The sequence below is a fragment of the Larus michahellis genome, chromosome Z (genome assembly GCF_964199755.1).
Source record: "Larus michahellis chromosome Z, bLarMic1.1, whole genome shotgun sequence".
NCBI classification, from domain to species: domain Eukaryota; kingdom Metazoa; phylum Chordata; class Aves; order Charadriiformes; family Laridae; genus Larus; species Larus michahellis.
The window spans coordinates 40,667,317-40,684,079 of NC_133930.1; the positions used below are offsets into that span (position 1 = coordinate 40,667,317).

Below are 16,763 nucleotides of genomic sequence, written 5' to 3' on the forward strand. Positions count from 1 at the left end.
AATAGTAACTAAAAATTGCAGACAGAGAATGTAAGCATAGGGAAAGAAGGAAGTTTTCAAGACTCAAGTCAAGTTTTCAAGTTTATTTAGATTCTTGACAGAACCAGGAACCAAGTAGGAGACTTCCGCATTCAATACATAATATCTTTCATATTATCATTCTACCTCCCACTTTTCTCTTTTTTTGTTTGTTTATTTTTTTTTGGTTTTTTTGTGTTTTATTTTTTGTGTAGTTTTCACTCCCTGGCCTTGACCCTGTCTCACTCACCAATCATTTCATATAAAGTTCCATGATTTCCAGGAAGCTATCCCTAACTTTAAAGTGTCAGACCATAATCTTGTTCAAAATAGTATCCAGTGTTAATGCACAGGGATAGAATGGGCCTTGCAAGTACCCAAGTATTCTGTAAGGATGCAGAGAGTGCAAAAAAAATTCCCTTGCCCTGCCTGTTACCTGTTCTTATAGGCTTTTGCTTATTTTTCTTATTACAGCAGTGGTTTCTAACTCTCAGTGCACACAACATGCTCTTCTATCACCTATCAATCTAACTCACATAAAATTATCACAAAAATGGGTTGCTTTCTAAACATTCAGAAATGTGTTAAGGGGTTCTCAAAACAAATACAATGGCGTGTTACTCTTCCACAAAAAAAAAAAAAAGAAGCATATTTGAATTAGAAAGCATGCCACGCCTTAGCTTCTGTAGACTGTCAGAGATGAATAGCCCACTGTGAGGGCTAAATCTTTTTAACTTGAAGATAAATGATCTCTCAGCTATAGCTGTGTACAGTGTCGGTGACATCCAGTCACTTGTTCTGTTTACTGCAGCTGTGGATTCTGCTGGGATCTCTGGGGGACGGAGCTTAGCCTCTCTTTCCTGTTAAAAATGACAGTTAGTTGACTTGAAATGCTTTCTCAAGAACCTGCGATGCTCTGAAAAGTATCTCTCAATGAGACACTTACTAATATCCAGCCTTGAAAATACACATAAGACCATGCCAAATTATGACTACATGGAAGAACCGATCTCTTTTAGGTTTTGTAGAAAAGCCTGCAAAAATTTGTTTACCATATTTCTTTTAGTTTCAAAGGAAGAATTAAGATCTCTTCATATTTCATAGAATCATAGACTCCTAGAATATCTCAAGTTGGAAGGAACCCATAAGGATCATTGCGTCCAACTTCCTGCACCTCGCAGGACTACCTAAAACTAAACCATATGACTAAGAGTGTCGACCAGATGCTCCTTGAACTCTGACAGTGTGGTGCCATGACCACTTCCCTGGGGAGCCTGTTCCAGTGACCAACCACCCTCTCAGTGAAGAACCTTTTCCTAATGTCCCATCTGAACTCCCCCTGATGCAGCTTCTCTTCATTCCATTTCCTCGTGTCCTATTGCTGGTCACGGGAGAGAGATCAGCACCTCCCCCTCCACTGCCCCCCTTGAGGAAGCTGTAGACTGTGATGAGATCACCCCTCAGCCTTCTCTTCTCCAAGCTGAGCAATCCAAGTGACCTTAGCTGGTCTTTAGAAGTCTTGCCCTTGGGGTCTTCAAATTAAAGAGAAAATAGATCATTAAGAGTACTTTACTTCTCGAACAGTTTTTGTCGGAAAGGCAAAAGCTATAGCATGAAATAGGGGCATAAGGAAAGTCTAGTTTCCCCTTTCTTTAGTTATGTAGATTTATCTAAGAGAACAGTATTTCTAATACCTATGAAAGATGCCAACCAGACCAGACTTATTCAGTTAGGTCTCCGCTCCTGTCACCTCAGGAGTTTTCTTGCACACGTCAATAATTCCGAGAAGAAGCCTCCCTAGAGATGAGTGGGACATACAACACACTGCACCCCCTGGCACCACCTGAGCTTGACACCAGTCATACTTTTTGGGAGATGCTCTACAGCATCCATACCAGTGCACGTACGTGCATGTGCATGCACAAAACACAGGCGGCATCCCCCCGCTGGTTCAGTGGGATTTCAGAAGTCGCCTCGCACTGCAGTCAGGTGTAGAACTCTGCCCAAGGGCTCCCTAGTCCATTAACCCACTTACAGAGAGAGGATTTGTGTTTCTCTCTGTGCGTGCGAGTGACAGAGGGTGCAAGCACACAAGCAAGTGAACTAGATTGAAGTTGTAATTTAATAATATGGGCTAAGCGAAAACTGGTACAGCTGGGATGTCAGGTTGGACAGCCACAGTCTTTACACCTTCCTTCTAGTGTCCTCTATCTTGGCTTCTTTTCTTTTGCTAACATATATGCTCTCTACCTAAAGGATCTATGTAGTCACTTTGGAAACATTAAAATCAAACCTGTACTTTGAAGCGAGTCACATGTTCTCACAATGCAATAAATCTGTAACAGAAGTTTTCAGGTGCCTGAGAGAGATGTTCTCACCTTACAGTGCTTGGAGTGCAATCTATTATATCACCTTTTAAGCTTTCAAATTAGACAGAACATGTCAGATTACTACCCCAGCTTAACTTCTGCTATTGTACCACTAGGTTGCTGCCTCAGCTCAAAACAATGCTATGAAATAGTGCTGGGTTTTTCCTGCTTTCTGCCATAATCCTAGCATCTCTTAAGCAGAATTCCTTGTCTCTCGATTACGCATAAGCTTCATTTGTATAACCACTTCTCATTTATGGAAGCAAAGAGTACATTCTGCTCTTACAGACTTAGGTTAATTCAACATCAGTAATTATTATCTGTTTGGGAGAGAAGCAGCTAGATTATAATCACTACTTAATATGGCAACTAACTAGGTTGCTTTTTCTACAACATCATCAAACAGCACCAATCGAAGCTGTGAAAAACTGAAATGTGCAAAGAATTGAAATGAGTATCTACCTAGCTTAAAAAGTAAGTGATTAAGCACTCAGTTAACAACAGAGGATACATGTAATTAAGCTAGAAAAATTTAGAATGTCATTTCATATCTCGTTTAGCATTCTTGCTTATTTTCCAGTGCAGGAAAATACAAAGAGAAATAACCTCAGAGTCAGACAGGATGAACTGTCTGGTTGTGTAGCAATGGACAGCATGTCGTTAGGCAGCACAGAAAATGGCAGTTCATAGACAATCATAAGCCAAAAGGCTAATATAACCTAAACTACACAGAACCAACCTGTACCTCATTGGCTGGCACAGAAGGAAATGACAAACTGCAATATTACAAGCACTCGTGGAGAACCACAAAGTACACTACAAAGGGCTGAAACAGCTGAAATTTACTGAGAGACTATACCCATTTTGCACAGTTTGGTATGTACGCCCCCACTCCTAAAAGCCACATGGCAATATTATGGCTCTGACTATCAAATATCCCACTGGCAGGAAAGGAGAGAAAGCAGGAGGAGGAAAAAGGAAAAAGAAAATATCTTAAATATATAAATAAAGATCTCATTCCTTTCCCCTCTTTGGAAGCTGCAAAGTTGAGGAGAAAAGGAAATATGAAGGTAAGTTCATCTGCTTATTGCTGTCTGCATTAAAAGAGAGCATTTTTATATTTAGTGTTCCATTTTAGCACACTGAAACCAGTCTCTTCTGTGTTTCTCAGTATAAACATAAACTAATGCTACCAGAATTGGCATTACTGTATTTTCACCACGGTAACACAAAGCAGAACTTGAATTCGCAACCTAATAGAAAAGTTGCAAGGCATCTGACAGCAAGAATACAATCTCAAATAAATTCTACAAGATGACTGGTTAAAAAAAAAAACAACCTGAAAGTTTTCTCAAGCAATGATTTCTGCCACCATAGACAATTAGGCAAAGAGACACATTCAAATTATTTTATATGGGGGCAGATATGGAAGACAGAAATGGCATATAAACTGTTTCCATAACTAGTAAGCCATACGCTTTAACTTGCTCAAGAAACAAGATCAGAGTGCACACAGAATCATAGAATGGTTCGGGTTGGAAAGGACCTTAGACATCATCTAGTTCCAACCCCCCTGCCCTGGGCAGGGACACCTCCCACTAGACCAGGCTGCTCCAAGCCCCATCCAGCCTGGCCTTGAACACCTCCAGGGATGGGGCATCCACAGCTTCTCTGGGCAACCTGTTCCAGTGCCTCACCACCCTCACAGTAAAGAGTTTCTTCCTGATATCTAATCTAAACCTACCCTCTTCCATTTCGAAGCCATTACCCCTCGTCCTATCACTACATGCCCTTGTAAAAAGCCCCTTTCCAGCTTTCTTCAGTCAAGCAGATTTCACAGTCTTGATACTTACCTAAACGTAATTAAAAATATTTCTTTACATCAGTTCATTTTCTCTATCAGCTGCAATTTGTGTTTTATTTAGAATCTGTAAATAAATTATCTTTTCAGACTGTGAGATTGTAACCGGCCCAATTCTCACACAGTGAGGGGAAGGGGGGCGGGGGGAGGGCGGTTAAGTTGATGGCTGGTTTGGTTTGGTTGCTTGTTGTTTTAAATGAAGGCTCAACACTTTGCTATTGAGACAGGGTCATACGAACAAGTATTGCACAAACTTTACAAAACAGATCAACCAAAAAACTTCAGACTCGGCCTTAGAAATCCCTCTTCCACTGTGCAAACGCTGCCAGTTGAAAACTGTGCAATGATTTTGGGAGGTGAACAAATAGCTGCTAAGATTAGATCACTTAACTCATTTTCACATGCAATCTAAAACAAGATACGAGTCCACGTCTCTGGAGATGAAAGACTAGAACTCCGATCTGCACCACCCTCTCCTCCCTGGAATGAATACTTTAATGCACAGTTACGCCACACTTCCAAAGAATAAATGAAGTCACTGCTTTTGCTTATTCTTCCTAAGACTGACAATGGGGAAGTTCTAGTGTGCATCAAATTCTCAATGGTGGGAAAAAATTCCACAGAGTAGCATGGAACTGTTTTTATATGAGTTTATGTAGCAAACCTCTCGAAATATGCACAAAGCAAAGAATTGTATAAAGCCATCCCACACCTCTTCCTCTCATATACAAAACAACGTTTATGTAAAAAATAGCCAAGATGCATAATTTTTAAGCTGGCTGCAGCAACTGCTCAGTTTATCTATCATTAGCCTCTACAGTTCCACTGTATCACAGAGAGATAAATGCACACATTTCCCTGAGGGGTAGCAGAGAGGAAGGATACAATCCCTTACCACAGACTACGCCTCAATGATACAAACCCCTCACAAATTGAATGAGTAATTCATTTTGAAGGAAAAAAATAATAAACCTGTTATTCAGGTAAACTTGAATTACAGCATTTTTGCTAGTGAAAAAATTACCACAGCTATTATCTCAACTAAGTCAAGAGAAAGGACAGCTAAGTCCATCTTCGCAAAAAGGGGAAATTTTCCTTGTTTTCAGCACTAAAGTTCTTTTGATTGAATGGGTTTTGATTGATTTTATGCTTGCTGAATTAAAAGACCAAAAACTCAAAGCAACAGAGAAATAAATCCAAAAACAGACAGAGGCTCGAAGTGAAAGAGTGGTTTTAAAATCATATCTGGTCTTTTAACTTGATAAGACTATTCACTTCAAACATGTAAACCATGTAGGAAGCGGTCAGGCTGACTTTTACAAGATTTCACACAGACATAAACCTCTTAAATGCACCGGTACCTCACGTAAAGCCACTTGCCCTTCTGAGTAGTGTGAATACTCAGGATACAGTCTTGAAGAGATTTATCTGTAAGAAAACTAGGTAAACATACGTGAAACTTCTACGGACTGCAAACATGCATCATCAAAAATAGTAGTATACTTTTCCAGCAAGTTAACCTATCACTGCACTCCATCTGACTCAGCGGTAATCTAGCCAGACCTGCAAATGACTTTCAGCGTTGAAACCTTTGTTAAGTAAAATAAAGGCTGCTGAATCAGTCAACTGATCATTTGCCAACTGTCTATATTTAGGAGAAACTGTCCCTCCAAGTGTTTGAAAGTTTACGATTTATCACTGCTTCACAAAGAGTCAAATACATTCCAAATGGAGCAATTCTGCTTCCCTTAGAAAAAAAAAAAAAAAAAAAAAAAAAAAACAGAAAATCTCAAAAGTTCCTTTCTTTCCTCCAGTCCCACTGACTGCAGAAGAGCATACATGGTTCACCAAGCAGAATATGCCTTTCTCTGTCAGCACACCAGCTAGACTCTGTGTCTCCACTTACTTCCCTGAGTTATGAAAGCATGGTAGTATCTGAAGCAACAACTTGGAAGTTTACTGCTCTGGCACGGGGGTTGGACTAGATGATCTCCAGAGGTCCCTTCCAACCCCTACAATTCTGTGATTTTTCTTCCCTACCAACTCATCTTCACACAGCATTTTTTAATCACTATGGTACAAGAGCAAGAAAGTATACATTAAGTGTAATAGTTCTTGTGCTCTGTACCACAATGTAACGCAGTAAGATCAACTGTCGTGGTCTGGGTTGGGCTGGCCACTAAACAAACGACAGATGCTCTCTTTAACCTCTCTCCCTTCCCAGAGAAGAGAGAAAGAATAAGAGAGACTTACGGGTTGAAAAGAAAACAGAAATTACTTTAATGAATATTAATAATAAAAAGAAAAGATAGTAATATCAATAAGAAAATAATGAAATACATACAAAACCATATCCAGCTCCCAGGATGATGATCACATCACTGGCCAGCACAGGGAAAGTCCCAGACTGGACTCAGTGATGGACGGGAACTGGATTATCGATCTGGATTCACAAATGCACAGATTGGGATCAAAGGCAGACAAACAGACAGAGTCCTCCTCGGACACCGGCCATTGAAGGAGACTGACCCCTTTGATCCCTCAGCTTTTATACTGAGCATGATGCAGACAGGATGGAACACCCCTGGGTGACAGGATGGGTCAGTTTTGGGTCACCTGTCCTGTCTGCTCCTCCCCGCAGGTGCGACCCCTCTGTGCTCTTCCACTTCTGACCCTCCAATGTGGTACATAACACAGGGAGCTGATCTTGGGTATTGCAGCAATAAGTATAAGCAGGAGCCACTCTGCATACCATTCCTTGGTATTAACTATAAACCCTGCACATTATCTGCTAAAAACAGACTCTGACTGAAAAATACACTGTTAATTTCAGAGAGTTAGAAGAGGCTTAACTGAAAAGTAAAATTACAGAAAAGAAACTTGGTTCTATTCTACCTCAAACCAGGACATGAGATTAACCATTAGGGAAAAAGTCACTTCAGCATGATGGTCTGTCACTTAAACACAGGCTGGTTCAGTGGCTAACTTAGTTAATTAGTGTCAGGCACTGCATACACAGAGAACTAAAACAGAATCAAAACTGTGTCAATTACAAAAAGACATATACACAATTATTGCTATCAAAATACACCAAAATCAAAATTTCCTAAGCAGTGCTAAACAGGTAAATCATGTCACTAATACTGCAAAATCTCACTGTGCTCTAGACAGAAGCTGACGTAAGGAGGCTTAAGACTAATAAATTGAGGCTAGAAGGGAATGTACAAAAGCAGGTTATGACTGTGCAAGATGGAACTGGGCCAGTGCATTAGGTCTATTAGGTCTATTACACATTATTCAGTTACTGTCAAATGATACAGTAAACAAGGAAAGAGAACTATCTGACATCATCCAGACGTCATCGTTTTCTGAAATGTTCCTAACCTTTTCACTGTTCGTCCTCTGTCCGTACTGCACTGCAATCTATTTTGTATCTCATTAGAACAAGTGATATCAGTCCAGTTTTAAGGACCTGTGTAACTGTTGCTGGCTCTCTTCCTTGGAGAAAAAGAATACAACAGGAATGTTATCAAGTCATTTAAACTCTGTGCCTTATCTCCCTCTGGACTCCAAGGTGGCAAGTGGGACTTCGGTTCTGCTCCGGTCCTGCCCCTAAGATCCCACATCTTCTCCCAGCCTCCCTGGCACAATCTCACCATACACTCCAACTCAGCATGGCTAAAGCTGAGCTTTTACTGCACCTCTCTCTCACAGGGACATATATAACAGATATATAGGGATCAACAAAATATCCCACCCATTGCTCCAGCCCATAATCTTGGCATCATGTGCAGTTTAAACGCACACATACTGCCTACTGCAAAGTCCCACAGGTTTTTTTTCCTCATCGACCTCTCCTATTTACCCTCAGACCTAACACTCCAGCTATCATCACCTGATGGTTTAATCACATAAATGTTATTTGACTTCAGCAGAGGTAACCAGGCAGTTTCCAGAACCATGCTGCAGAAAACCTTCCCCTAGTCTGTGGCTCTGACCCTGCCATATTGGCTTCGACCACAGAAGCCTCTCTCTCCTGGCTCCCCTTGCTCCAACACATTAAGTAGAATTCCTACACAACATTTTGTAACCTTTTCAAACCTTCCTCTGCTTCATGTATCATCTCCTATTCAATAATGAAATGCTAACTTTTGTCTCCAGCCAGTCAATAGCAGAGGAACGGAAAGAGAAATCAAATGTTTCCAAACCACCCCACCTTCCTTTTCCTAACTCCTACTCAAAGCTATCCTTTCCCAAAATGCTAACAAATAGGTTAGGATACATAAATGTTATTGCACCTACCTATATACCACCCTACTACTACTTTGGATACATCTGCTTCCTCCTATATTTTTTCCAACTTACTTTATGGACAATTTCTGTAAAATAGGGATTGAACAGATTTTTTATGATGTGTTTGCATAGATACTAGCACAACAGCATCCCCGTCAATACCACAGTACCACACTTGAATAATAGTACGGGTAGCAAATTGATGTATACTGCACCGAAATGCCTTTGGAATTTGTTTCTGTATAGAACAATGAACAAAGTATGTCAGCTACGCATGCAATGATTCAAGACCCAAAAAGTTATTCGGGATAGCATTTGGCTTAATCTTGATTAATCTGATATACTTCACCTCCTCCAATGGAAAATTCACCAAGATGTACTTTATTCTCCCATTTTCACTTTTTTTTTTTGTGAAAAAGGAGAAAGTATCACTGCACCTGAGCTTGATGAAAGGCAAGGTATGTAGGCTATCATTTAAAAATGTTATTTCTGTCCTTCAAACCCAAGAAAATCCATGGGTGAAAAGCATTTTTAATTCTCAGCTTCTGCTATTTGTTTGTAGTCTTTAGTGGAACTGTAAAAGGCTATTAAATCACCCAATATACTTTCCTTAACACTGTAGGGGTTTTTTTTAAAGTATTTTTACATATGTTCATCCATATGAACAGTTGCAGTTTCTTCTTTATACCTGTGTACATGAATGAATGATTCCTTCTTTGCATTGCTTTTCGTACCCCATACATCCAGATTGCTCTCACGTCTCAGCTCAGCAGTAATTTAATCAAGTTCATTTTTATTTCCTTGGAAATCAATTCTTTAAATCATTTTGTTATGATTCTCTTAATTCTTCCTCCAGTTTAGAAATATTTTGGTTATATGGTACCCAAAACAGAAGGAAGCATTCCACTTGAAATTGCATAATGATAATGAAAAAGAGACAGTCTCAGTCTGTAGGACTTAACCCTCCCTAATAAAGATGTGTATGTGTGTGTATATACATACAAAGGCTTATCACTGCCTTACTACAGGATATGAAGACTGTATCCCCAAATTACGTATTTTAACACTTGTATCACCCTACAAGCATGTCTTATTTGCGTTACAGCGACACTTCCTTCTCCATCTTTCATGCTCTCAGATTTTTCTCCTCATATTGAATGTATATTTGGAATTACTCTTCAGTAGAGTTTCCCAAAACATTTTTCTAATAATTTCATTTATCTCTGTAAGCCCTTTAATATTCCTGTATATGCTCAGCATGGGTCACAACTATTCTTTGTTTAAATATTTATCCCAGATTTATGTTAGCACAATGTTACTCTTCTTTCCACATTACCAATGAACCCTGACTCTGAAGATCCTGCTGCAGAGTACATCGTTTCTTCTGACTGATTTAAGGGACAAGAGGTTAATCAGCTGCAAGACTCTGATTCTGCAACATTTTTAGGTGTATGTACAATTTAACTTATACATGTGAGTTTTCTGACTGAAGTCAATACCATTACTCATACTCTTAATTCTGTACATACTGTAAGTGCCCTGCTAAATGGAGCCAGGTCCCCTGTGTGCTGCTGCATTAACGCAAAGAAGATACATGAGAGGCTAAGACTTGATTCCTTGTCTTAATGTTTGAAAGTTTTTTTTATCCCTCTGCTTGGAGAAGCTCAGCAATTTCCAGGAAAATAACTTCTGCTTCACTTCTGTAATGTCTTTCACTTCCCATAAAGCCACCACTTTATTCCAGCCAAATCAAATATTATTTTCAAAGTAACCACTGCCTATCAATGATAACAAAACTCCAGATAGGCAAATAATAGGCAAAATGAATAAACACGTAAGTGACTCAGCTTGTTTTTAAACTGCGGTCACATAAATCTGCCCAAGTCATGCCATCATCACTAATTTTTCTTTGAACTTCTTTGCCTTAGAAACAAGCAGAACATTCGTTTTTCATATCTATCAAAGCAATGCCTTGGAAGCCTTTTTTTTGCAATTCTCAAGGGCATCTCTGTGGTCAAGGCCTGGCCCTCACTCTGGAAAATGTCCAGTCACGCAGTCCAGTTTTATTCTGGGCACATATGTCTGGGGCCATAATTCCCTATCTGCCCAGTCCATTACACCCACAACCAGGTGTAACATTGGTCCAGCATTATAGTCTCTTTTCTTACGGCAGCAAAGGATTAAAAGAACTTGAAGTTTTAGGGTGGTCTGGGGTTTCTTCCAAATGCTGTTAACTGCTGAAGATGACACAGCATTTCGAAAGATTGTTTCCCCAGCTAATCTGCTATTCTCTGCAGAGGGAGGACCATCTTTCAATTGCCAGTTTGAAGCAGTTCACTGCAGTATGTGGATATCTCAGTATCATCTGCACATTAAGCCCTTTCCAAGGCTCATTCCGTCCTCTTTGACTTCCCTGAAGCCAGCATATGAAGCATTAGGCTCTCCATTAAGCACAGACCTAAGGCCAGGGAAAAAGTACTGGCTTGCAGCCATTGTCTCAGCACCTCTCATGGGGAATTCTGACTACTGTATATTTATTTATTTATTTATTAATTCTTGCAGCTTCTTTCTTGACAGACTCCCTTGATTTAACTTCTCACAATCATTCAGCTTCACTGCAAACAGTCTGAAGCACATGAGATTACTCGAAAAATACCAAACTTAACTACATCATGCAGCACACAGTACTTCACATCAGAGAATTAAAGAAGTAATTTCTGAATTTTTACCTCTCTATTTAGTTGCCTTTAACATTTGCTAATAATTCTGATAATGATTTCGGTTACAACACTGAAGGCTTAAACTTTTGATTTATTTTTCTAATTAAATTATACAAAATTATGTACTGACATCAGTCACTCTTCTCCCACTTGAGAGCTTAGCTGTGCCTGAAAAGAGTCCAACCCAGTGAGAGACAGACTGAATTGCCACTGAACATATCGATAACATAATATACTGGGGAACAGACAGCAAGGTTTTCTGAAGTATGACATTTTTGTACAAAATCTTTTAAAGTTCTTTGAATAATTCAACAAGCATGCAGAGGAGAAACTAATCGATGCATTGTACTTGGGTCTCCAAAAATATTATTGAAAAGTTTCCTAGAGGCTAGTAAAGAAACCAAATCACCAAAAAAAATGGGGTGTAATCCTCTCATGGTATAATAAAGAACTAAAAGTTAGGAAACAAAGGACAGGAACAAATGGTCAGACTTCACAACGAAGGAAAAAATCTGTGAAGATATGTGCTGGAATAGCTGCTGTTCTTCATAGCCATGAATAATAAATAATATTACTTCCAGTAGGACAGGCAGGCAAATAATGAGGTGACAAAAGCTGCATACAACACCAGATTATTCAGGAGAGTCAAATCTAAAACTGCCTACAAGAGCTGCAGAAAGGACTCATGGCACTGAGGCTCTAGGTAATAAAATAGTAAATGGAAATGAGGGCCAAGAAGTGCAGACTAGAGAAAATGTGAAGAAACAACCTCACCTCCATTTTTACATTATATTTAGGCAGCATACGCAGTCAGACAGGTTTTAAAATGGGTATTACTAAGCAGAAAAAACATCAGGCATTCATTTTAAATGATACTCTGAAAGCATCAGAAAAATGCTTTCTGACAGTAAAACAGACTAAGTATGAACAGAATAAGTAAGTGGAACACCAAGAACTCTTAAGAAAATGGAAAAAAACTGGAATGTTGTTATACTGCTGTCAAAGTCTTTTATGCACTCATGCCTTAAATATGGCAGGCAGTTCTGGGCTCAACTTCCAAAGGGTTAATACAATTATAAAATCTTCAGAGAGAGGCCATAAGGATGGTAAGAGTGACAGAATAGTGCTCAAGTAAGAAGGGGAAATAGAAAACTTTAGCTTGGAAATGTTTGGGAGAAGAGAATGGGGATAAAGTAATACTTAACTTACATCACAGAGAAAGTGAACAAAAAAATACTCCTTCAAGGTATGAGAACTGTGGAGCACCCTTTAAAATTGTCGGGCAGATGGTTTAAAGTAAACAAATAGGGATATTGCCCCACTCACACAGAGCACACGGTAAAATTGTAGAACTCGCTGTCTCTGGGATTTGGTGGAAGTCAAAGCATAAGTTGATTTAAAAAACTAACAAACAAAAAACAGACACAAATTGAAAACGTAGCCAAATGTATGGAAGATGGCTCTAGCTGTGGCTAACACAGTAGTTCAGATACACATTTTGACCTAAGCTTTCAACACTTGATGAGCAGACCTGTATATTCTACTGCTTATAATCCTCCCTTAGCCAAGACAGAAGGCTGGTTTAGAAGGACCTTTGGTCTCATCTCACCTATTCTCACATTATTACTGGACTGAGGAAAAACTGGAAAAAAACCTGCAGGACTGAACTGTAAGTGCCAAAAAATGTCCGTGCGGCATCTCTTATATTCTGCCATGTTTTGCTTACTAACTTTCCCCCCCTCCCCTTGGTTTTACATAGATTATACATAACAATTTTAAAAATCAGTACTAAAAAAATAACTGAGAATGTTCTATGACTACTTGACAAGTCACAACACCAAAATTCATTTTTCTTAAAGAAAGAATAGCCTAATGGAGACTTTATTAATAGATAATGCTCAGGGAATTTTCCTCTCCAAAAATCAATGACCGTACAGAATACAAAAGTCTTAGAAAACAAAAGATGTGCAAGTCCTTTGTGTGGTATACTCCAAGGCTAGAATTTTTTCCATGTGGAAAAACAGCTTTGATTAATGTTGTGGCTGGAGCCAGACCCAAATGAATGATGAAGCACTTGCAGTAATAGGTTATCCTGCACAGTCTGGAGCAATTGTTCTTCTGGAACTATTGTTCATGCGTAAAGAAAATTTTCCTTTACTCATGCTGAGTAGTACTCATGCAGTCAGTGCACTGTGATCGGTTTAACCTAACAAGATTACCTAAGGTGTGAAAAGACCAGCATCATCAGGCCTCTGAGATACAACTGTAGGCTTTAACATCTTCCACAGATACGGCTGAGGTAGCACAGCAACACGCAGCAGCTCACTAATTCTGAGCTGTTCACCCATTTACCCAGGCAGCTTTACCTTACATCATCGGCAAACCAAACACAGCCCCTTGTTTGCCCTCAACTCAGTCTATGGCTACCTTGCATCGGCAGAGAAAGATTCTCCACAAAAGGCTTGACCAAGCTGGAAGGAAAAAACATCTTCAGCCTTCGGTGTTGCAGAATGCAAATCTTCAGTTACTCTGGATTACCTTTTTCAGGCTACTGTGATACAAAGTAAATTGGCAAATTGAAGTCAACCTATCAGATTTCTAAACCTCTTCTGTACCAAATAGGCCAGTGCTCAGATGCTGGTTGTCTGGACATGCTCAGCTGACATAACCACACCACGAAACATCACATCAGAAAGACGCTTCCCCCGCAATAGTCCTGTAGAGGAGACTTTTCCAAAACATGCATTTTTCTCCCACAGTTCAAAGTTCCCACAGAGAAGTCTGCATTTCTTCTGAAAACCAACATTGCAGGAACAAGAAGGGCTACTGTTCAGCTGCTGTGCTCCCCATTTCATCTAAATTAAAGAAATAATATTATCTATTATCTGTGGGCATCTTCAGATTATAGTTTTCCAGACAACTCCTTTCTGATTATCAACAGCTATTCAGAAAGATTAATGCAGTATTTGCTTTTAGTAGTAAAATTAAGTTGTTCTTTCTGCTTGACGTTTACTAACGGTGCAGAGGGGACCGCTATCGTAACATAGTTAATGTCTATTAAGTAAAACGACCTTTGATGTACTCGAGCAGGAAACTTGTCAAAACCAAATCTCCAGTTCATATGTTGCAATATATGAAATGCTGATGTGAAAATACATTAAGTATTTGTAACTGCGCTATGCAGTATCTTTTAAGAGGGCTAACAAAGTTTATACTTTTTACATGAAAATACAAGGGAAACGCTTTACAAACTCCTAGAAATACATAGTAAAACAACTTAGCTGGCATGTAACCAAGATGACACACCTCATGTTTACCCTCAACATTTGCCAATACAGTTAAATATTAAGGGAGTCACCAAGGGATTCATTTTCTCTTCTATTTTGCCAGTCCTCTAAAAAAATGCCTTAATTCTCTGATTTCCAAAATATGCATGACAACTAAAGTTGGTATAACAAACCATCCTTTACAAATCATTACATATAGAGAATGATGACCATCAGAGAAAGAGGATCTTGGTTTTATGATTGCTCACCCTCCAGAGATTCATAACAGGTCTATGAAACTGGGAGGGCCCTACGTTTCTAACCATCAACAATGAAGTTTACATTTAGTTATCTACAGCAACTCTCTAAAGGGTGGGGAGGGATCCCTGCAAGCACGTAGATCCCCAGTGCCAAAAAATACAGGGCAAAATTAGCAGCGATGGGATTTTTTTTTTTACTAACCCATTATTAGTCCTATAATTGAACACATTTCTTACAGCTGAGATAACTAGCAGGAGTGCAGGCTGCCCATGAAAGGCAATAACTGTAAAACCAAGCTTTGCACAAAAAATCAACACTCATGATTGGAAGCAAGCTGGCCTAAGGCCATCCTGGTCTTAAAAACACCCTACTTTTGCACTGCACATATGGGGGGAAAAAAGCACACACTATTTGGGGTCAGATTATCAGTCACTGTCGACAAAATAAATGCACTGCAGTTTCAGCACAGCCCTACCAACAGAGTCATTTGAGAACAGGACCTATGTATCTCTGCGATTCCTAACACCATATTAACTACTTAAAGCAGACAAGACACAGTTACGGGGCTGGTCCTTCATCACCTTTGCATATTCCTCAGTTATTTTAAGTCTTGCTTATGCAAACTTATCCCTTACTCCTAGTGACATTTAGACTACAGAAATGTCAGTTTTTCAGCGACTTCTGATGTATCTTTTTTCCACATTCACCTATGCAACTTGATGCATCCCAAAGTCTCTACGAGCGTGCAAACAATCCCAAAATGGCACGCTGCCACCCCCCCCGCCACACACACACGCACACGCCCGTCAAGTACGGGTTCGCATATTCGCAACGCAGAGCATTATTCAGCAATAACCAGAGGGCAGCAAGGTGTGAGAAGGAAACGCACCCACCAAAGGACGCCCCAGCCCACGCGGAGGTCACAAGCCCCATCCTCTCCCCACCGCCCGACCCTGCTGACCCACGCCGAGCACCGCAGCGCTGCTTGAGACGCTCCGAGAAGTTTTGGGGAGCACTGGTGGGTGCTGCACCCGGAGATGCGAGGGGGTGGGGAGTGGGGGTGACTGTCATTAACGGCAAGTCGGGCGAAGTTTCGGCGCCCGCCGTGACTCACCAGCTTGGACTGGGCGCGCTGCAGGAACTCCTCCATGGCGCCGCAGGACGGAGGGACGGACGGCAGGACCGCCGCGCTCCGCCGCGCTCCCCCGCTGTCCCCCGCGCTGCCCGCACCGGAGCGCGGCCCCGCCCCGCTCCGCCCCGCTCCGCCGCGGGCGGTGACGTCAGGCCGTGCCGCAAGGGCCGGCGCGCTGCCCCGCGGAGGGGCGCGGAGGGGAGGGAGGGGCGAGGTCCGCGGCGGGCGGACAGGCAGCTGCCTCCTGCCCTCCCGCTGAGCGGGATGTCGCTCCCCGCTGTTCCGCGCACCCCGGCGGACCCTGACAAAGGTTTGGTTGGTTCTGTGTCAATAACGCGTGTCCCCGATGCCGGGCGCTCTGAGACCCGTCTCCGGGTCTCGCAGCAACAGGTAGAAGCTGGTGGCTGCTGCGGGTCCTTAAGGCAAGGGTTTCTCAGTTTTCGGTTTTACGGGTGGCAGAACTGGACAACGCAAAGCCTGAGGGCATCGGGGTCAGAGGCAAGGAGCATTTCAGGGTCCCCTTTTACCATGGTGGCACAAGCTCTGGAGGGAACCTAGCAGACCCAGTCGAGGCTCCAGAAACCCTGCGCTCTACTTCAGCCTAGGATCCTTTCTAACTGTAGTGCCCACAGTCACATTTCATACATGCTCAACTGAACAATGCACAAAGGAGCATCCTAGCATAACCTCCACTTCATAGAGAAATAAAAGTGAACCGTGGAAGAGTTGGTGTTCCTGTCCACGACTGTAGAAGTCAATGGAAGGTCATGCAATGAGTGTAGGGTAAACCAGGATATAAACTGCAGAATTCATAGCTTCTCCAATGCTCTTACACCACTAGTA

At 41.1% G+C, this 16,763-nt stretch overlaps 1 protein-coding gene across 4 annotated transcripts in view; it reads right to left on the minus strand.

The window, feature by feature from the left end:
* The window catches only part of PRUNE2 (prune homolog 2 with BCH domain), a 145,307-nt gene extending 129,271 nt beyond the window's left edge, over positions 1–16,036 (minus strand). For all 4 annotated transcript variants that reach the window (XM_074569594.1, XM_074569596.1, XM_074569595.1 and 1 more), the window contains exon 1: positions 15,903–16,036. In XM_074569594.1, coding sequence (XP_074425695.1) covers positions 15,903–15,938 — 36 coding nt within the window. In that variant the 5' untranslated portion in view covers positions 15,939–16,036. The remainder of the gene's footprint in view (positions 1–15,902) is intronic.
* Positions 16,037–16,763: the final 727 nt, after the last annotated feature.